Source organism: Benincasa hispida, chromosome 1, assembly GCF_009727055.1.
Source record: "Benincasa hispida cultivar B227 chromosome 1, ASM972705v1, whole genome shotgun sequence".
In the NCBI taxonomy this organism is placed as follows: Eukaryota; Viridiplantae; Streptophyta; class Magnoliopsida; order Cucurbitales; family Cucurbitaceae; genus Benincasa; species Benincasa hispida.
Window position 1 is genome coordinate 23,052,417 of NC_052349.1, and position 17,311 is coordinate 23,069,727.

Consider the following 17,311-nt stretch of genomic DNA (forward strand, 5'->3'; position numbering starts at 1 on the left):
CATTTACTTTGGAAAATCTACACCTTCATTGTTATATTATTCCATATTCCCTCTTGGAAGAAGAAAGAAAAGGAAAAGGGAAAAAAAAGTCTTGAACATGGAGCTGTTGTCATTTATTTGTTTGGTTTTGTTGTCAAATGGATAGGAGGCAATGTTCAGAAGGATCAGAGAAATGTCTGTGAAACCAAACAGCCAGATAGTTCATTGGCAATTCTTTTCCCCCTATAAGAGCAGACCATTTAATTTAATGCTATGTAGACCATAAAACAAGATGCTTGTGCCTTTGTCCCTTTTTTCTATTTCTAAAGAGGACCATTTCCATTTTTCTTTCTCTTTCTCTATACAAAGAAGGACCAATTCTTACTACACCATTGAAACTCAAGAAATAGACTTTGAAAGACATAAAAAAAACAAGTAGGCCTCTCAACCCTAGCCATCCATCATCCTTTAATCTTCTCCCAATTGGAACTGAAATCTTTCATATACTTTAATGCCCATTTTCTCTCTCTGTATGAGAGTAGGAACAACGGACCCATCACAATTTAAAAATGGAAATGGATTTGAAAGTGACTATTGGGAGACAATACCAGCCATTTGATAGTGAGAGAGAGAGAGCTGCAAGTTTCAGAGGGGGGAGGGGGCCTGTTTGTTTACTTTGTTTGGTCCTAGTTAGTGAGAGAGTAAAGTTTTAGAGAGAGAGAGAGGGCAGTTTGGTCATGGAGTGAAAAAAAATTATTGAATATGGCTGCCATACGACACGATCTGTTTCCATTGGATGAAGGGTTCCAGCCCATCCAATGAATTTTCCATAGTGGAAGAATGGATTAGATATACAAAACTTAGGTGTTTGGTATAAGGAGTTGGAAACAATTACACTTGTTGATTGTATGGATGGTACCAGGATCGGGACGGGGTGAGGCAGGGATGCACTCCCCATCCCTGTCTCCGTGGGAATTTTCAATCCCCGTCCCTGCCCCATTCCCCGTTTTAGGGGTCAGGGAATCCCCATTCGGAGATTCGGGTCTCCGAAGGAAAAATTCTCATTTTTTGTTTTTGTTATTTTATTATTTAAAATTAACTAAATTTAGTATTTATAATGAAATTGTAAATTTTATTTAAAATATTAGTATTAGTATTACATATATTTGTTTAAATTAATAATTAAAAAATATTTTAATGTCTTTATTATAAATTTAATAGAAATTAAATTTATTATATTAAAAAAATTAAAATTAGAAAAAAAAAAAACACTAACTAAAACCGTAGCTTTTAAGCTACTATTTTAGTAGTTTATNATATTAAAAAAATTAAAATTAGAAAAAAAAAAAACACTAACTAAAACCGTAGCTTTTAAGCTACTATTTTAGTAGTTTATATATATATATATACATATATATATTTTAGAAAAAATTTAAAAAATGTCAAACTATTAACAGGAATAACAAAAAATTATTGATAGACATTGATAGACTCCTATCAGCGTCTATCACATAGTATCAATGATAAACTTGATTAAATTTTGCTACTTTGTGTAAATAATTTCTCTTTTTTTCTATTTTTTAAAATCTCCTTTCAATAAAATAAAAATCCAGGGCAGGGGCAGGGATCCCTTCTCCGTTCTTACCCCGTCCCCAATCGAGGACCCGATTTAAATCTCCAGTTTGATCCCTTTACTCGATCAAATTGGGGATTCCCCGCCTTGATCGGAGAATTTTGTCATCCCTAGTTGGTTGGCCCAAGGAGTTCACGAGTCTCACCACCAAAATACATCAAATTTATGTTTTACTAACTTCTTATATTGTGGGTCCCAAAAGTTCACAACTTCACTCCTTGCCTCAAGCATTCCCTAAGAGATAGAGAACTCTCTCTCGGGAGGGATAAGAAAATATTATTTGACGTAGCTACCACAATATGTTTGCCTAGTCTTAACTACTAAATGCATATCAAACAAAAAAAAAATTGTTTCTCTCATATATCTAACAGTATAAAAACATCCTTATTATTCAACATACTTGCTAAACCATCGCAATTTGTTTATCCAATCATACTAACCATTGAACGTAGGATCACACCAAAATTTTTAATTTCTCTCATACATCTAACAATGTAAAACCGTCAGCCACGTTATTTCAGATCCTCAAATAACACAACTCCAAAAGGAAAGGTAAAGTTTGAGAGAGAGAGAGAAACTCTCTCTCATGAGGGGGCTGTTTGGCTATCACAATTCTTGACTGTCCCACAACAGAAGAAAAAGAAAGAAGGAAATAGGAGAAATGTTTACGCGTTATGCTTCTATGTCCCATTTGTTGTTTTGAGTTGTGGATTACATCCTCAAGGACAGTGCTTGGAGTTGAAGCAATAACCCCATGAAAACAAACAAAAAAAAAAAAGGGTAAATTTTGATTCCAAATCAAAGTAAAATGAGTTCTTTAAATGAAAGGAATAGACATATAATTGAAAGGTGAAAAAAAAGGGTCTTTGTTCCAATTATGGTTAGGTGAAGCATTCATTCCACACAAATAATAACAATAATAATCCCATCAACTTTACTTGCTTTCTCTAGCCCCTCTTTGCAATTATCAAACCTTTTATCCCATCTTCTTTTAGTTCTCAAGAAACTTACCTCCAAAAGAATATATAGTTTCTTTTCGAAAATATCTATTTGAACACGACCTTTTTCTTTTTTGCTAAAATGCTCGAACATTCTATTTTAGGCTTTGAACTCTATATGAAGACACTTTTTAAAATTGCTATCATTAATTTTTTGACGATTTGCTAAAACCACGCCTGATATATAATGGTAGTTGTAATTACATCCTCTGACGTTTAATTATAAAGATTGGACCCTCAAACTTACCATAATTGTAGAAATTAAATCCCCAAATGATAAAAAGTGAACCCTCAGACTTATAGAATGGTTACAATCTACAGTTATATATAAGATTGAGGGTCCATTTTTAACATTTGTATAAATTTAAGGGCTCAATTTTTACAATTGAAAGTTTGATGATATGATTGCAATTATAACCATACTTTAGAGGTGGTTTTTACAATTTATCCGTAATTTCTTTTATTGATCATGCATTTTGTTCAATGGTTTGTTGAGAAAATATCTTAATGGACAAATATTTGAAGTCATAGATGAGTCGGGATATATATTTTTGTTAAATATTTGAAATATTAGGGACTAAAATGAAATAATTATGAATCATTTTAAGGGACCAAAATCAGGATTTAAGGGTGCTATTTTTCAAATATTTTTCTTGAGCTTATTCAAAATTTAAAACATATAATAATATCAAAATTGTTTCATCTCTACAATTTGATTCCTGAAAAATAATTTTTTTATTTTTATTAAGAAAAAAATACCTTTTGATTCTAATTTTTGGATCTAATTTCTATTTGGTCCTTAAGTTTCATAATGTTTTTTGTTTCAATTTAGTCCCTAAATTTCAAAATGTTACAATTTTACCCTTGACATTTGAGTTTCGTTTTAATTTGGTCCCTAGATTTCAAATTTTACATTTTTAATCTTGAGTTTTTATTCAATACTCATTTTTTCGTCTTTAATGTTAATGTATCTTAAGAAATTTAAAATAATTAACTGAATTATAATTAATTAAGATTCACTATTTTTCATCACTTTCAAAATTAAATTTAAAATTTTACCTCATAATTATTTAAATTAATCAATAGACATTGACGTCAATGATTGAAATTGAGTATTTAAAGAAAAATCGAGCTTAAAAATGTAAAATATTGAAACCTAGGGACTAAATATAAACAAAATTCAAATCCCAAAGGTAAAATTGTAAAATTTTGAAACTTATGAACTAAATTGAAACCAACATCAAAATTTTATGAACATTTTAAAACGTTGAGACCAAATAAAACTAAAAAAGGTTTTCTTTTTCTCCCTTTTTAATATTATTTTGTTAAAGTCCAATCTTATGGAGAATAAGAAGAGACAGATTACATCCAATCACTCACCTTCATTATGTTTTGCCTACAAATAATGTGTAAGTTAGTAGAATAATCCATTAGCCTTTTTTATTTCATGTCATTGTCTATATGATACTCAAAATCTATCATTAACCTAACAATATCTTGGCTGAAGTAATTAGAAGGCATCAAAATGATTTTTTTATTGACTTTACTCACTTTCTTTTTTTTTTATTTGTTGGTTTAAATTGCTAAATCTTTCCTTGTTGACTTCTAATCCCAATTATGATTCTAATTGTAATTATCTTTGAGATTGTTTATGTTTGTTTGCTGCCTTTAGCTGGAATAATTTTTTAACCGTTATAATTATGCCTATTTTGGCTTTTAATTAAAAGGGAGATGACAAAAAAAGAAAAGAAAAGAAAAAAGAGTAAAATTGAATGGTTGTTACTTGTTTGATCAATTATTTATTTATTTATTTATTTAGGTTAAATTACTAGTTTGTGGAGTCTATTTGACCTTTGAGTTTAGAAAAAAAAAAAAAAAAAAAAAAGAGGACAGTTGCAAATATAGATATTATACCAGGAGTATTAGTAGATATAACATAATATAAAAAGAATTGCAAATATAAAAGAGTTGTAAAAAGAATTACCGGTGATATAGTCTATTAATGATAGACTATATTACTAGTAAGAGTCTATCAACGATAGAAGTCTATCACTGAGAGACTTGTCTATATTTGCAATTTTTTTAAAATGATGTTACACACTTGGTTATTATTCCTAAAAATGCTACCCATTGTAATTATCCAAAAAAAAAATAGTCAATTAATCTTTGAACTTTCGAATTTGTATTTAATTGGTTTATGAATTCTAAGAAGTGTCTAATGAGACTTTCAATATGGTATTCAATTGATTATTGAATTTTCAATTTTGTGTCTAATAAATTATTTACTCATTCGGGGTTTTTTTTTTTTTAATTTCCCCAAAAGCTTAAGTTGATAGGTGAAGATAAATTTAATATTAAATCATCTAACAACATTCAACTTGAAATACAACTTTGTTTTGAATGAATTAGTTATTTTATTTTTTTAAAAAAGGATAAATATCAATTCATGCTCTAAACTTTGGGGATTGTTTAAATTCATATGTATCAATTTAACACTCAATTATGTTTTATTTGGATAATTTATAAAAGTTCGGTATAAATTTGTACAATTATTAGTTTAAAGTTTAAATTGATACAACCTCTAAAGTTCAAGGATATAATTGATATTTATCCAAAAAATTAATATCAGAGATCTACTAGACAAAAAATTGAAACTTCATAGACTTTAAACACAAACTTGAAAGTTTAGATATTACCCTCGTAACTTAGCTCATTATTTTTGTGATTTCTATATTCTTTAGAACAAATTTGTTTGTTTTGAGTTCAACGATTTAAACCTCTGTCATCTAAGTAAAAAAAAAATATATATTTTTAACAGTCAAACGAGCTATGTTCAAGTTGACAATTTTGTTCAACATTATTGATTTAAGAGTGAGTATAGAAGTTACCTTGTGCATTTCCAAAAATAAAAGAAGTAAAGAGAGACAAAGAAAGTATTTGAAGCATGTAGGAAAAGGAAAAAAGAGACAAATCCCTTTGGTGAAAAAAAAGGTAAAATATCTACAAAGAAAAGAAAGGGTATATATCCATCTACATCATAACCCCCACTATATATATTGCTTTCTTCTTCAACTTATCCATTTTATTATTAAGTAAATAAATCCCATTTAATTAATTAATAAATAAAATAAATAAATAAATCTTTTGCTTTTAGTTTGTGAAGTAGTTAAGAGCTTTTAACTGCTGCCAACCTGGGCAATGAAAGCTCCATTGAAGAGGAAAAAAGGTGTCTTTAGCTGTGATTTGGTAGATAACAATATTCAAAGTGGCTTTGGATTCCAGTTAAGAGAACAACTTTTTTCAATATATTTATATATTTATATTTATAAATAGTGTTATGATTTGATTATTTTGGACTTAAGAGTTGAAAACGTCCCCACACAACAGCTGGTTTCAAGTAAGAATCTATTTTCCCCACAAGTTACGCGATTTAACTTAACATAATATCATCTAAAATGGGTCCCTCCATTCAATCAAAACCCTTTTCCAGCTATACTTGAAAGCAACTCTTTCAAAACTCATCTTCATCATGTCCCATTGTTTTGCAAACCAGTCCGGGTCATATCGTTCGATGTTGATACCTGCTTTATATAACCGTTGGATGTTGATTCGATAATTTGTACGTCTTCCATAGTGAAAAATTATATATACTGTTAGGTAATCTTCACATCCAATGGTGAAAAGTTACGTGTCACATTGAGACAAAAGAAGAGAGAGAATTGTCCGTCTGTCTCATAATAACCGTTGGATGTTGATTCAGTGACCTGTTTGTCTCTCTAATAAACACTCGGTTACCGCCCGGCCACATTGTGACGGCTAAAACAGGACCAAAATGAGAGAGAAGATCAGGGAGAGAGAGAGAGAGATTTGTGTGAAAGGAACAATGATAACATTTATGATTTATGAGTAGATGTAATACACAAGGGTTGGATTCAATGTCAGAACTTTTCAATCTTTTCCAACACTACTTTTACAATGGCTATACAGAAAGCATAAATGTGGTCTGATAAAAATTGAGGCCACCACTAGTTTTTTTTTTCCTTTTTTCTGCCAATTAGTTGTAGCATTATACAGAATGGAATTCTTGAAAGAATTCTCCAAAAGAATGAGTGGCTGATACATAATTTTCAGAAAGAAACAAAAAGAAAAAAGGGAATAATTCTTCTATTTTCTCCAAAAAAAAAAAAAAAAAAAAAAAAACTAAAAAGGAACTGGAATCCCTCTCTATGTACAGAAAGCCTCTCTCGCTGTGGGGGGGCCGCCATGGAATTCATCAGTTTTTTGTTCTTGATTCTTTTACAATTCACTTTTCATCTCATCTGCAGCATAAAATTTTGGATTCAGTTCAGAGATTTAACCAAAATAACTTCAAATATCAGTTTAGTGATCTAATCAAACCCAATTAGCTACAAATTCTGTGGTTTATCTTACCATTAGCAGTCTGCAGTTGGTTTTGACCATAACCCATCTGAACTACAGTGTTGAGTTCATCTTCCCAGAACTTTGAAATCTGTATATCAATTTAGAGATGATCTTTAGACTGTGCTGTAAAGAGAGATTAGTTTCATCACTTTAAGGAAACAGATTAGCAATTTACTTGGATTCCATTCACGACTTCGTTGTACCCGCCCGGCATTTGCCCGCTTAGATTTCTTTGCATCACGTCACTTGCTGAGGCAACTGAGAATTGCTTTTCTGTCCCATTAGAAACGCCGCTATGAAGTGCAGGCATGTGCGTAGATTGATAATCATATGCAAATTGGGGCACAGATGAATCCATAGGGTAAACCGTATGCGGTGACAAACCGGGACCTTTGAAGATCTGATATATGTAGCACATCCCACGAGGTTAGTTATAATTCCAAGAGTGATCCACAAGATTATGAAGTAAAAAAGATGATCTGCTTTTCACTCACATCCTTTGGGACAAGGGTCTCCATATTAAAATCCATCCTTGGATTCACAGTTGCCAATTTCATTGAAAGAAACTGCATCAAATCAAACCCAACTTAGAAAACTATATATATATATATATATACACCTACAGAATGTGGCAGATCTTTTGAATATTTGGTGATCACCTCGACTTGGCGCTGCAAAGACTGAACATAGTTTATAATTTCATCAAGCATGACTGCCTTCCCAGTTACCTGTTGTAAAAAATGCAACTCAAACGTTAGAACTATGTTTTAGGCTACGAAATTTCAAACTTAGATTGCAGAATTGTAAATTCCAAGCACCTTATTGCAACCGGGGACGAGATCCTGAAGAAACTTCATCCGTTTGCTGATTTTCTCGCGTCGGACCTGCACAAACAACAACAAAAGAAAGCAATTGTAAGCATTTAAATCAGATTGAAGTGCAAAAGGAGTAATATACAAAGCATTTGTGCTTTAGCTTACTCTTTCAGCCAAACTGTGGCTATCTGTAGCTTGACCCCTTCTAGCTCTGACATGGATATAATCCTTTGGAGGCTCAGGCGGCTTTGAATTATCATTGTTTTGTTTCTGATTTGCATCCCCTGAAGTTTTTGTGCCATCTTTTGCCTCTGCCTTCCCTTTTGCAGCATTAATCTCTTTCTTGATAACTTCATCTGGCTTGATTTTCTTTCCATTTGATTCATGGTTTTCTACGGCAGCCTGAAACAAGAATATGCCATTGCCATTTTAGTTTCCACTCTGTTACATCAACAGATACAGAAGTTTGAAAAGGAAATATAAACAATAGACTCAAAATTTCTAAATATATACCTTCAGATCTTTTGCTTGACCAGTTTGAACTGATTTCCTTTTCCTAGTGTTGGTTTCAGCTTTACCTTTGAAACCCAATTCCCCAACTGTAATCTGCTCGGAAACCGAAGATCCTTCTCGCGAATCACCGGCATTTTCGGGGGTCGAAGACCTCGAAAACCTGTTCAGTACTTTCTTGTTAGGGATTGGCATTGAATTCCCCTTTTGAACTGGGCTTTGGTCACCTTCCTGAACCCCAATTTGAGATCCAATTCCACCAATGTTGAAGGATTTGTTACTTGAAACTCTAGAAAGCTTTCCAGATTCCACTCCAGCTCCAGCCATTGGTCTGTTACTCAATTCTTGAGTTTCATTAGAACCCAATTGCCCATTCAATCCCCCAAGATTCCTGTTCCCAAAACAAGAAAATCTCGCAGCCCTTTCAGCAAAACCAGGGTCAGCTGAAAATGGGGTCAGATTTTGATGATGGGGAATCAAATTCCCTCTGATCTGAGACTCCATGATCGACGATAAATTAAGCTTGGGAGGAGAATTCAAAGGCGTATTGTAACAAGAAGTGTTCGTACTATTGTTATTCGTTCCACCAATGTAAGAATGAGGCGAAATCTCACCAGAATTGCATATACTCCCAAGCCTTCCGATCAATTCTCGCATCATCGAGTTATCTCCACCGCTACCGCCGCCACCGCCGATTACGTGAGAATTCGCCGGAGAAGACACAATCGAACTCAAAGTAGACTCAAAGAGATCGCTCTGATCCATCGAATTTTCCCAATTGGGATTAAACAACCCACTCGAATTCAGCTCATTAGGTTGAATTTCCATCCCATAAAAACTGCATCCAGCATCGTTCATGAAGAATTCCTTCTCCATATCAACGAATTACACAAAATTCAGACAAAAAATCCAAACCCCAGATGAAGAATTGTGGCGAAATCAAAGAATCAACAAAAAAACAACAAACCCAGAAACTTTCTCTGCAAGAAAAAGAGAAAAAAGAAAAGAGCAATGGCAGAGGGGAGGTTTTTGGTAAGTGAAAGGAAGAAACTACAATAATGAAATGATTTCTTTGTTAGTTTGTGGGCTCAAAATGGAGAAGATTAAAAAGCAAAAAAGAGAAAAGGGAGAGAGAGAGAAGAAAAGCAAAGCAAAGCAAATACAGAGGAAAGAGAGAGAGAGAGAGTTGGAGTGTGAAATGTGGGGAAGTGGAGGGGAAGCAACATAGATAAAGGGAAGGAAATGTCTGTTTGACTTTTTTTTTTTTAAAAAAAAATCTTTTTTTTCCTCTCTCTTTGAAAGTACTTCAAACAAAATAAAGAGAGATATTAAAATATTGTTAATAATATAATCAATTCATAATTTAATGTTACTTAGTTGTGTTCCTATATGAAAATTTAATTGAAATTGACATTAGAATATGCATGCAAATAGCCAAACATAACAACTCATTTAATAATATGATAAACTTTTTCCTTTCTAAAATTTTAGGTTCATATATCTCTTATTGCAATTATCATTTCAGTGTAGATTAATATATAGAATAGATTAATTGTATTATATAATATTTTTAGAAATAATAACCAACCGTATAGCAACATTTCTAAAGAATTGCAAATACAACAAAGTCTAGGGGTGGATCAATACGAACCGAACCGAATCGCACGGTTCGGTTTTAAATTCAATTTTGGCATTTTAAAAAAAAATCCATGTTATATTTTTTTTAATTAAAAAATAGTTCAGTTCGATTCGATTTTAAATTCGGTTTTGTTCTTTAAATTCGGTTTTACTCTTTTTTTAAATAAATAAATATATATATATATATTAATTAAAAACGGTTCAGTTCGGTTTTCAAAAGTGAAACCAAACCGAACCAAATTAATTCGGTTTCAAAATTTCTTCAAACCGGATTCAAACCGGATCGAACCACATTTTTCGATTTCACTGGATTTTCGGTTCAGCTTTTAGAAACGATTCAATTTTTACGGTTTGAATGACCACCCCTAACAAAGTCTATCAATTTAGACTCTATCGCTCATATATTCCTACTAGTGATATGATATATCGCTAATAGACCCTACTAACAATAATCTAAGTCTATCATTGATAGACTTCGAAAATAAAATCTAAATTTTGTTATATCTACAAATTCTTTTACATTATATTATATTTACAAATACTTTGAATCTGACTACTATATTTGCCACAATGTCTATGAAAGATTAATTATCATTTTAAAGGTCAATCGATTGATTGAACCTTTACAATCGTTGAACTAAAAATATATCTCTATTTTAATATTTTTTATTACTTGAAAAAAAATGTGACACGTTGATGAGATCAATATTGCATTATCTATTATTGTTTGTTAACATAATTTTAATTTGAATTGTATTTCAATTTAATCCATGGAGTTCTTCAAAATTTTTGGGATTATATTATGTCGGTGAATATCAAACTCAAACTATATGAAATTGTGGAAAGTTAAGTGTACTACTTTTTCTTTTTTTAAAAAAAGCTGCAGGTGCCTTGATTTATTAGGTAATGCTTGGCAAAAAAATAAAAATAAAAATAAAAAATTAACATTATTTATTATTTATAAGTCAGAAGGTGATAGATATCGTAATGCTAAATTTTCTTCCATATATCGACATTTTTATCTACCATTTTCATATTTTCATAAATCCAATATCATTATAATGTAAATCCATTATATCGTAAAAAAATTTGATGAGAAAGCATCTAAAATAAACTATAAAATGTTACTAATATTATTATAATATAAATAATAAACCTTTTAACTAGTTTAAGAATATACAATATATACATTTATTAAATTAAATAATTTATTTTATTTTTTTATTCTTATATTTTGTTAAAAAATATTCATCAACATCTATATTATATACATTGACATTTCTATAAAACTGAGACTTAGATATTTTTGTTGATATCAACATTTAAATCTAAATATAATTTACCTGGAGTCCCTAACACTCAATCAAAAAAATCCAAAATTTTGGATAATTTATACTAAAAAAGTAAAAATAATAGAAAAGAGAAAAAAGAAGAAAATATTTTCTCTCTTTCTTCTTCCAATATTGGGCTTTGCCCAAACAATGTTTAAGCACAATTTGGCAGTTAGCCTCATGTATAAAGTTTAGAATTTATTAGTGATTAAATACGAAGAAATTGGACTCTATAGCAAGATTCTGGATTTCATTTGAAAAAAACAAACCTAAAAAATGAATAAAATTTTTGGCCAATCATGTGTGGATATACAATTCTCGAATGTTGTACTCGATAAGTCCGAATTTGAAAATATATAATAGTTTCTTAAATTTTTAGTTCTTATTTGGAAAAGACTTATCATATTTTTTCATTATATTTAACCATTAAAAAAATTAAATCGATTAGATGTAAATTTAAATTTTGTAACTATAGGACCTTTAACTTTCAAATTTGTATCTACTTTATTTTTTATTTTTTAGAAACATCAAACGGATCTGCTATAATTTTAATTTTGTAGAAACATCAAATAGATCAATATAAGAACCATGAAAAGTTTAAAGATTTATTATATAGTTTATAATAGTTGAAGAGCTATTAAATATTAGATTACTTTTAAGTTAAAAAGGACTTGCACGCATCCAAGATCTTAAACGTTTAATTTAACATCAATATTTTAAAATATTATAACATAGTTTTGTTATTCAATTTCAACTTTTAACTGTTTCTTTTATTTGGAAAAAAAAACCCTTTAACTCAGTGTTTTGGCTCAAAATTTTTTAAACGTTTATTCCCCTAGAATATTAACCACGAACTAAAAAATGATACGTGTAACGACTTGAGTTCAGGAGGGGTACATGAATGAACCAGTATCACATCCGAACGAGAGGGATCCTGAGGACATGAAAGTATAATTAAGAAAGGCTTAAAAGAATTGAAAGTTACTACCTATACCAACAAGGCGCACCTTCCTTTTCGGTGGCTCAATCATAAGAACTCCAAAGTTAAGCGTGCTGGTTTATTGGGACAACTTTCACTTCTAAAGCCTTAAGGCAAGGGAGGAAGGGAGGAAGAAGGGAGGATAACATAGCCAGGTCGTAGGGGACGTAAGGGAATGTTGGGGATGATGACATAGCCAGATCACAGAGTACAAGCAGGCCAAGGCCAGGGAGATTGATTTTACAATTGAATTGGAGCCAGACACTATTCTCATATCCAAAACTCCATATAGAATGGCTCCGTGAAGAAAAATGATGGGTCATTACGTTTATGCATAGATTACAGGGTGCTACCGTATTCTCCAAGATTGACCTAAGGTTACCATCAGCTGAGGCTTTCCGATCTAGGTATGGGCATTACGAGTTCATTGTAATGTCTTTTGGTCTAACCAATGCTCCAACGGTATTCATGGACTTGATGAACTGAGTGTTCAAGGACTTCCTAGATGCCTTTGTAATTGTTTTTATTGATAACATTTTGGTATACTCCAAGACAGAGGTGGAACATGAGAAACATCTTAGGAAGGTTCTAGGAACACTGTGGGAAAACAAGTTGTATGCAAAGTGTGCTAAGTGCGAGTTTTGGCTACGGAAAGTGTTCTTCCTTGGGCATGAGGTGTCGAAGGACGGGGTTTCAGTGGATCCAGCTAAGATTGAAGCCGTTACCAATTGACCCCTCCCTACAACGGTCAGTGAGGTGCGTAGTTTCCTGGGTTTGACCGGTTACTATCGTAGGTTTGTAGAGAATTTCTCCAGTATGGCCATGTCGTTAACCCAGCTGACCAGGAAGGGAGCTTCGTTTTTATGGAGCAAAATGTGTGAAGACATTTTTCAGGACCTCAAGCAGAGGTTGGTTTCAACCCCGGTCCTCACCGTACCAAACGGCTCCGGGAACTTCGTGATTTACAGTGATGCTTTCAAGAAGGGTTTGGGTTGTGTACTCATGCAACATGGTAGGGTGGTCGCCTATGCCTCCCGCCAGTTGAAGAACCATGAGTGCAACTATCCTACCCACGAATTGAAATTGGCAGTGGTAGTGTTTGCCCTGAAGATCTGGAGGCACTATTTGTATGGGGAAAAGATCCAAGTGTTCACCGACCACAAGAGTTTGGAATACTTTTTCACTCAGAAGGAATTAAACATGAGGCAGCGCAGGTGGCTCGAGTTAGTAAAGGATTATGACTGCGAGATCCTCTACCACCCAGGTAAGACGAATGTGGTAGCCGATGCCCTCAGTCGAAAGGTAGCTCATTCGATTGCCTTGATCACTAAACAGTCAACTGTGTAGAGACTGGAACGAGCAGAGATTGCGGTGGCAGTGGGGGAAGTCACTTCACAGCTAGCCCAGTTGACAGTGCAACCAACCTTGAGGCAACAGATTATTGATGCTCAGCAGGGTGATCCTGACTTGGTTCAGAAATGTTGTCAGTTAGGGTCAGGTTAGGGAAGTGAATTTTCTATGTCAGAGGACAAGGGTCTTTTGTATCTGGGACGGTTGTGCATGCCAGCAGTTGATGGCTTGAAAGGGGAACTATTGGCGGAAGCTCATAACTCTCCATTCTCGATGCAACTAGGTAGTACCAAAATGTACCAAGATGTGAAGCGGTATTACTAGTGTCCCAATATGAAAAGAGAGATAGCTGATTATGTCAGTAGATGTCTAGTCTATCAGCAGGTGAAGGCCCCAAGGCAGAGGGTAGCGGGCTTGCTACAACCTTTGGATGTGCCAGAGTGTGGCTATGAATTTTATTATGGGGTTGCCCAGGACAGCGAAGGGTTTCTCGGTGATTTAGGTTGTGATAGATAGACTCACCAAGGTGGCACATTTTGTTCCAGAAAAGCCCACGTACGCGGTGAGTAAGTGGGCTCAGTTGTACATAAAGGAGATAGTAAGGTTGCATGGTGTGCCAGTGTCAATTGTGTCGGACAGGGACCCTCGTTTCCCCTCCAGTTTTTCGAAGAGTCTCCAGGTGGCTTTAGGGTCGCGGTTGAACTTCAGTATAGCGTTTCACCCCCAAACTGATGGGCAAACAGAACGTTTAAATCAGACATTGGAGGACATGTTGCGCTCTTATGCGTTGGAATTCTCAGGGAGTTGGGACTCCCACTTGCATTTGGTGGAGTTTGCTTACAATAACAGCTATCAGGCTACCATTGGTATGTCGCCGTTTGAAGCTCTTTATGGCAGAGGTTGCAGGTCTCCTGTTTGCTAGAGTGAGGTTGGGGAAAGGAAACTGGTGGGGACTGAGTTAATGGAGTTGACGAATGAAGCCATGCAGAAAATCAGGGCCAGAATGCTAGCAGCACAAAGTAGACAGAAAAGTTACGCGGATGTCAGGCGAAAAGATTTAGAGTTCGAAGCAGGTGACAAGGTGTTCCTGAAAGTGGTGCCGATGAAGGGAGTCCTGAGGTTCGGGAAGAAGGGTAAGCTAAGTCCGCATTTCGTAGGGCCATTCGAGATTTTGGAGCGGGTCGGTTCTGTGGCTTACCGTTTAGCCTTGCCATCGTCTCTCTATGCGGTCCATAATGTATTTCATGTCTCCATGTTGAGGAAGTATTTAACGGACCCATCGCATATGGTGGACTTTGAGCCCCTGCAACTGAATGAGAACTTAAGTTACGAGGAAAAGCCCGTGCAAGTTGTGGTCAGGGAGGTGAAAGTTTTGCACAGTAAGAAAGTGCCACTAATAAAGGTCTTGTGGCAGAACCATCAGTTAGAGGAAGCTACTTAGGAGCGAGAGGACGAGATAAAGGCACTACACCCAGAGCTCTTCCAGGATTAGAACTTTCGAGGACGAAAGTTTATTAAAGGGGGGAAGAGTGTAACGTCCCAAAGATATTCAGTTTGAAAAAAAAAAAAAAGGAAAAATGGGGGAAATATTGGTTATTTTTAGAAGAAATGTAGGGTTTTAAGTGGTCTAGGGGTGCATGCCAAAGGATAAAAAAAAAAAAAGTTTTTTTTTTCTTTTTCTCCTCTCTTTCTCCTTCTTCTTCCTTCAACAGCCCCCCCCTCTCCTTTTATTTTTTTCTCTTCCCTTCAATCACTGTGCGGCAACCCTCACCGTTCACCTTCTCTTCCGTCCGCTGCCGCTCGACCGATTGCAGGCCATCAGGTTGTTCTGTGCAAGGCCGGCCACGCCGCACGGGTCTCTATTCGCGTCATCTGCCCGTTCAGCACGGGGCCCAGTCACACGTCCTAGCCGCGATCTGTTCCACGTCAGCCGTTGCTAGTCATCCTTCCGTGCACCGTCGACCGTGGGTTCTAGCCGCGCCAGAGTTTTCTTTTGTTTCCAGCGTCGTTTTCGTCCGTCGTTCGTCGTCAGCACTGTTAGTAGTCGGTTCGCGGCAGTCTGACCGAGCATTCTGTTGGGGGTGAGTTGTTTTCTTTGTGTTACTGGCAGCTCACTGCCTTTTTGGGGTTCTTGGGCCTAATTTTTTATTGGTTTCAGGAAAACGTGTGTCAGTGAAGGGACTTCTCAAGCGAAGTAAGATCAAAGTGAGTTATCCTGAGGTAAGGGGTTTACTGCTGGCCCTAGGATGTTGTTAGGCCTACTGTGAAATATTTTATTTCATATATGAAACTGTGATTTGTGTTGAGTTCGATAAGTTGGTTTTGAATTATGCCTGTTGTGATGAATTTGGGTGTAAGAATTAAAGGCTACAGGCTGAAGCGTGGAAATAATGTGTTAAGGTCTGACGTTGGGTACTGATGTATGAGCTGTGTAATATGTTACGTATAATGTATTAAGGCCTGATGTTGAGTTGGTGTATGAGTTATGAGTGGACTGAAACAGTTGATGGAAATATGGGGAACGTTGTTAAAGTTTATACTCACCCTTTTCTCTCCCTATTTTTCAGGTAAGAGTAACGACAGACTGGCGAATGACAAGAGAGATCCATGACCTGGCCATTAGAACGTTTCACTGCTTCCGCATATAGTATTATGTTTGAAACTCTAGTTTAGAAGTTAGGCGTCTTTCAACATTATGCAAAAATATATTAATTTTATTATTTGATTATTTAAATTCTCTTTTTTACATTTGTTTTGGTAGAAATTAGGGGTACCCCGACTGGTAAATTATTTTATTTTATCTAGCTTTGGTTTAATTACTATTATTTAATTATGTTTTTCCCATCCTTGCTTGGTTGAGCGTTATTAAATAAAGTTTCGGGCTCCTTTCATTTGACGATTTAAAAGACATTATGCGATTGAGACTATGCATGCATGGGTAGCGTCCTAGAATATCGTAGGGAACTAGGGTCGTTACAGTTGGTATCAGAGCAGAACCTCTCCCAGTAAGATGTGGTCCAAGGATGAATCAAGTTCAAGAGGGGTACATGAATGAACCGGTATCACATCTGAACGAGAGGGATCCTGAGGACATGAAAGTATAGTTAAGAAAGGCTTAAAAGAATTGAAAGTTACTACCTATACCAACAAGGTGCACCTTCCTTTTCGGTGGCTCAATCATAAGAACAATCCTATGTTGGGTGACCTCCTGGGAATTTTCCTAGGATGCATGTGAGTGAGGACAAAGCATGTTAAAAGAATTCGTGTTGGTTTATGGGGACAACTTTCACTTCTAAAGTATTCGAGGCAGGGGAGGAAGGGAGGATGACATAGCCAGGTCGCAGGGGACGTAAGGGGATGTCGGGGCCATTAGGGGTCGAATCCGGATTCTAAATCTTGGTCCGAATCCTGGGCTTGGGGCGTTACAATACGTGTGTATATATATTTTATTATAGTAAATATTCTATATTTTAGCGATGACATTCTCTTAAATCGCTTACAACTTAATGACGTCATTCTTATTTTACACGAACGATAACGACCATCTTTTTAAGACTGCTAATAGGCCGCTACTACATACATACTGATCTTAAAACAATTTTTACTCGACCCAAAATAAAAAGAAACAATTTAATAAAATGAATAAATTCATTTGT

General features: G+C 34.7%; 2 protein-coding genes across 2 annotated transcripts; one reads left to right on the plus strand and one right to left on the minus strand.

Moving 5' to 3' along the window:
- Positions 1-6,476: 6,476 nt before the first annotated feature.
- LOC120092307 (transcription factor bHLH62-like) lies at positions 6,477-9,564 on the minus strand. Its single transcript, XM_039050505.1, has 8 exons — positions 8,361-9,564; positions 8,013-8,249; positions 7,851-7,916; positions 7,692-7,760; positions 7,527-7,598; positions 7,208-7,432; positions 7,042-7,120; positions 6,477-6,929 (listed from the first exon to the last, which is right to left on the minus strand). The coding sequence occupies exons 1-8, from the start codon at positions 9,231-9,233 to the stop codon at positions 6,907-6,909; spliced, it is 1,644 nt and encodes a 547-aa protein (XP_038906433.1). The 5' UTR covers positions 9,234-9,564; the 3' UTR covers positions 6,477-6,906.
- A 3,071-nt stretch (positions 9,565-12,635) lies between these two features.
- LOC120076317 lies at positions 12,636-13,037 on the plus strand. Its single transcript, XM_039030091.1, has 2 exons — positions 12,636-12,767; positions 12,858-13,037. The coding sequence occupies exons 1-2, from the start codon at positions 12,636-12,638 to the stop codon at positions 13,035-13,037; spliced, it is 312 nt and encodes a 103-aa protein (XP_038886019.1).
- Positions 13,038-17,311: the final 4,274 nt, after the last annotated feature.

Coding starts and splice junctions, on each gene's coding strand:
- LOC120092307 (XM_039050505.1), bottom strand. CDS start 9,233: ATGGAGAAGGAATTCTTCATGAACGATGCTGGATGCAGTTTTTATGGG. Junction 8,250..8,360: donor GTCAAGCAAAAGATCTGAAG/GTATATATTTAG, acceptor TTCTTGTTTCAG/GCTGCCGTAGAAAACCATGA. Junction 6,930..7,041: donor CCAACTGCAGACTGCTAATG/GTAAGATAAACC, acceptor TTTATGCTGCAG/ATGAGATGAAAAGTGAATTG.
- LOC120076317 (XM_039030091.1), top strand. CDS start 12,636: ATGCATAGATTACAGGGTGCTACCGTATTCTCCAAGATTGACCTAAGG. Junction 12,768..12,857: donor GTCTAACCAATGCTCCAACG/GTATTCATGGAC, acceptor GTATACTCCAAG/ACAGAGGTGGAACATGAGAA.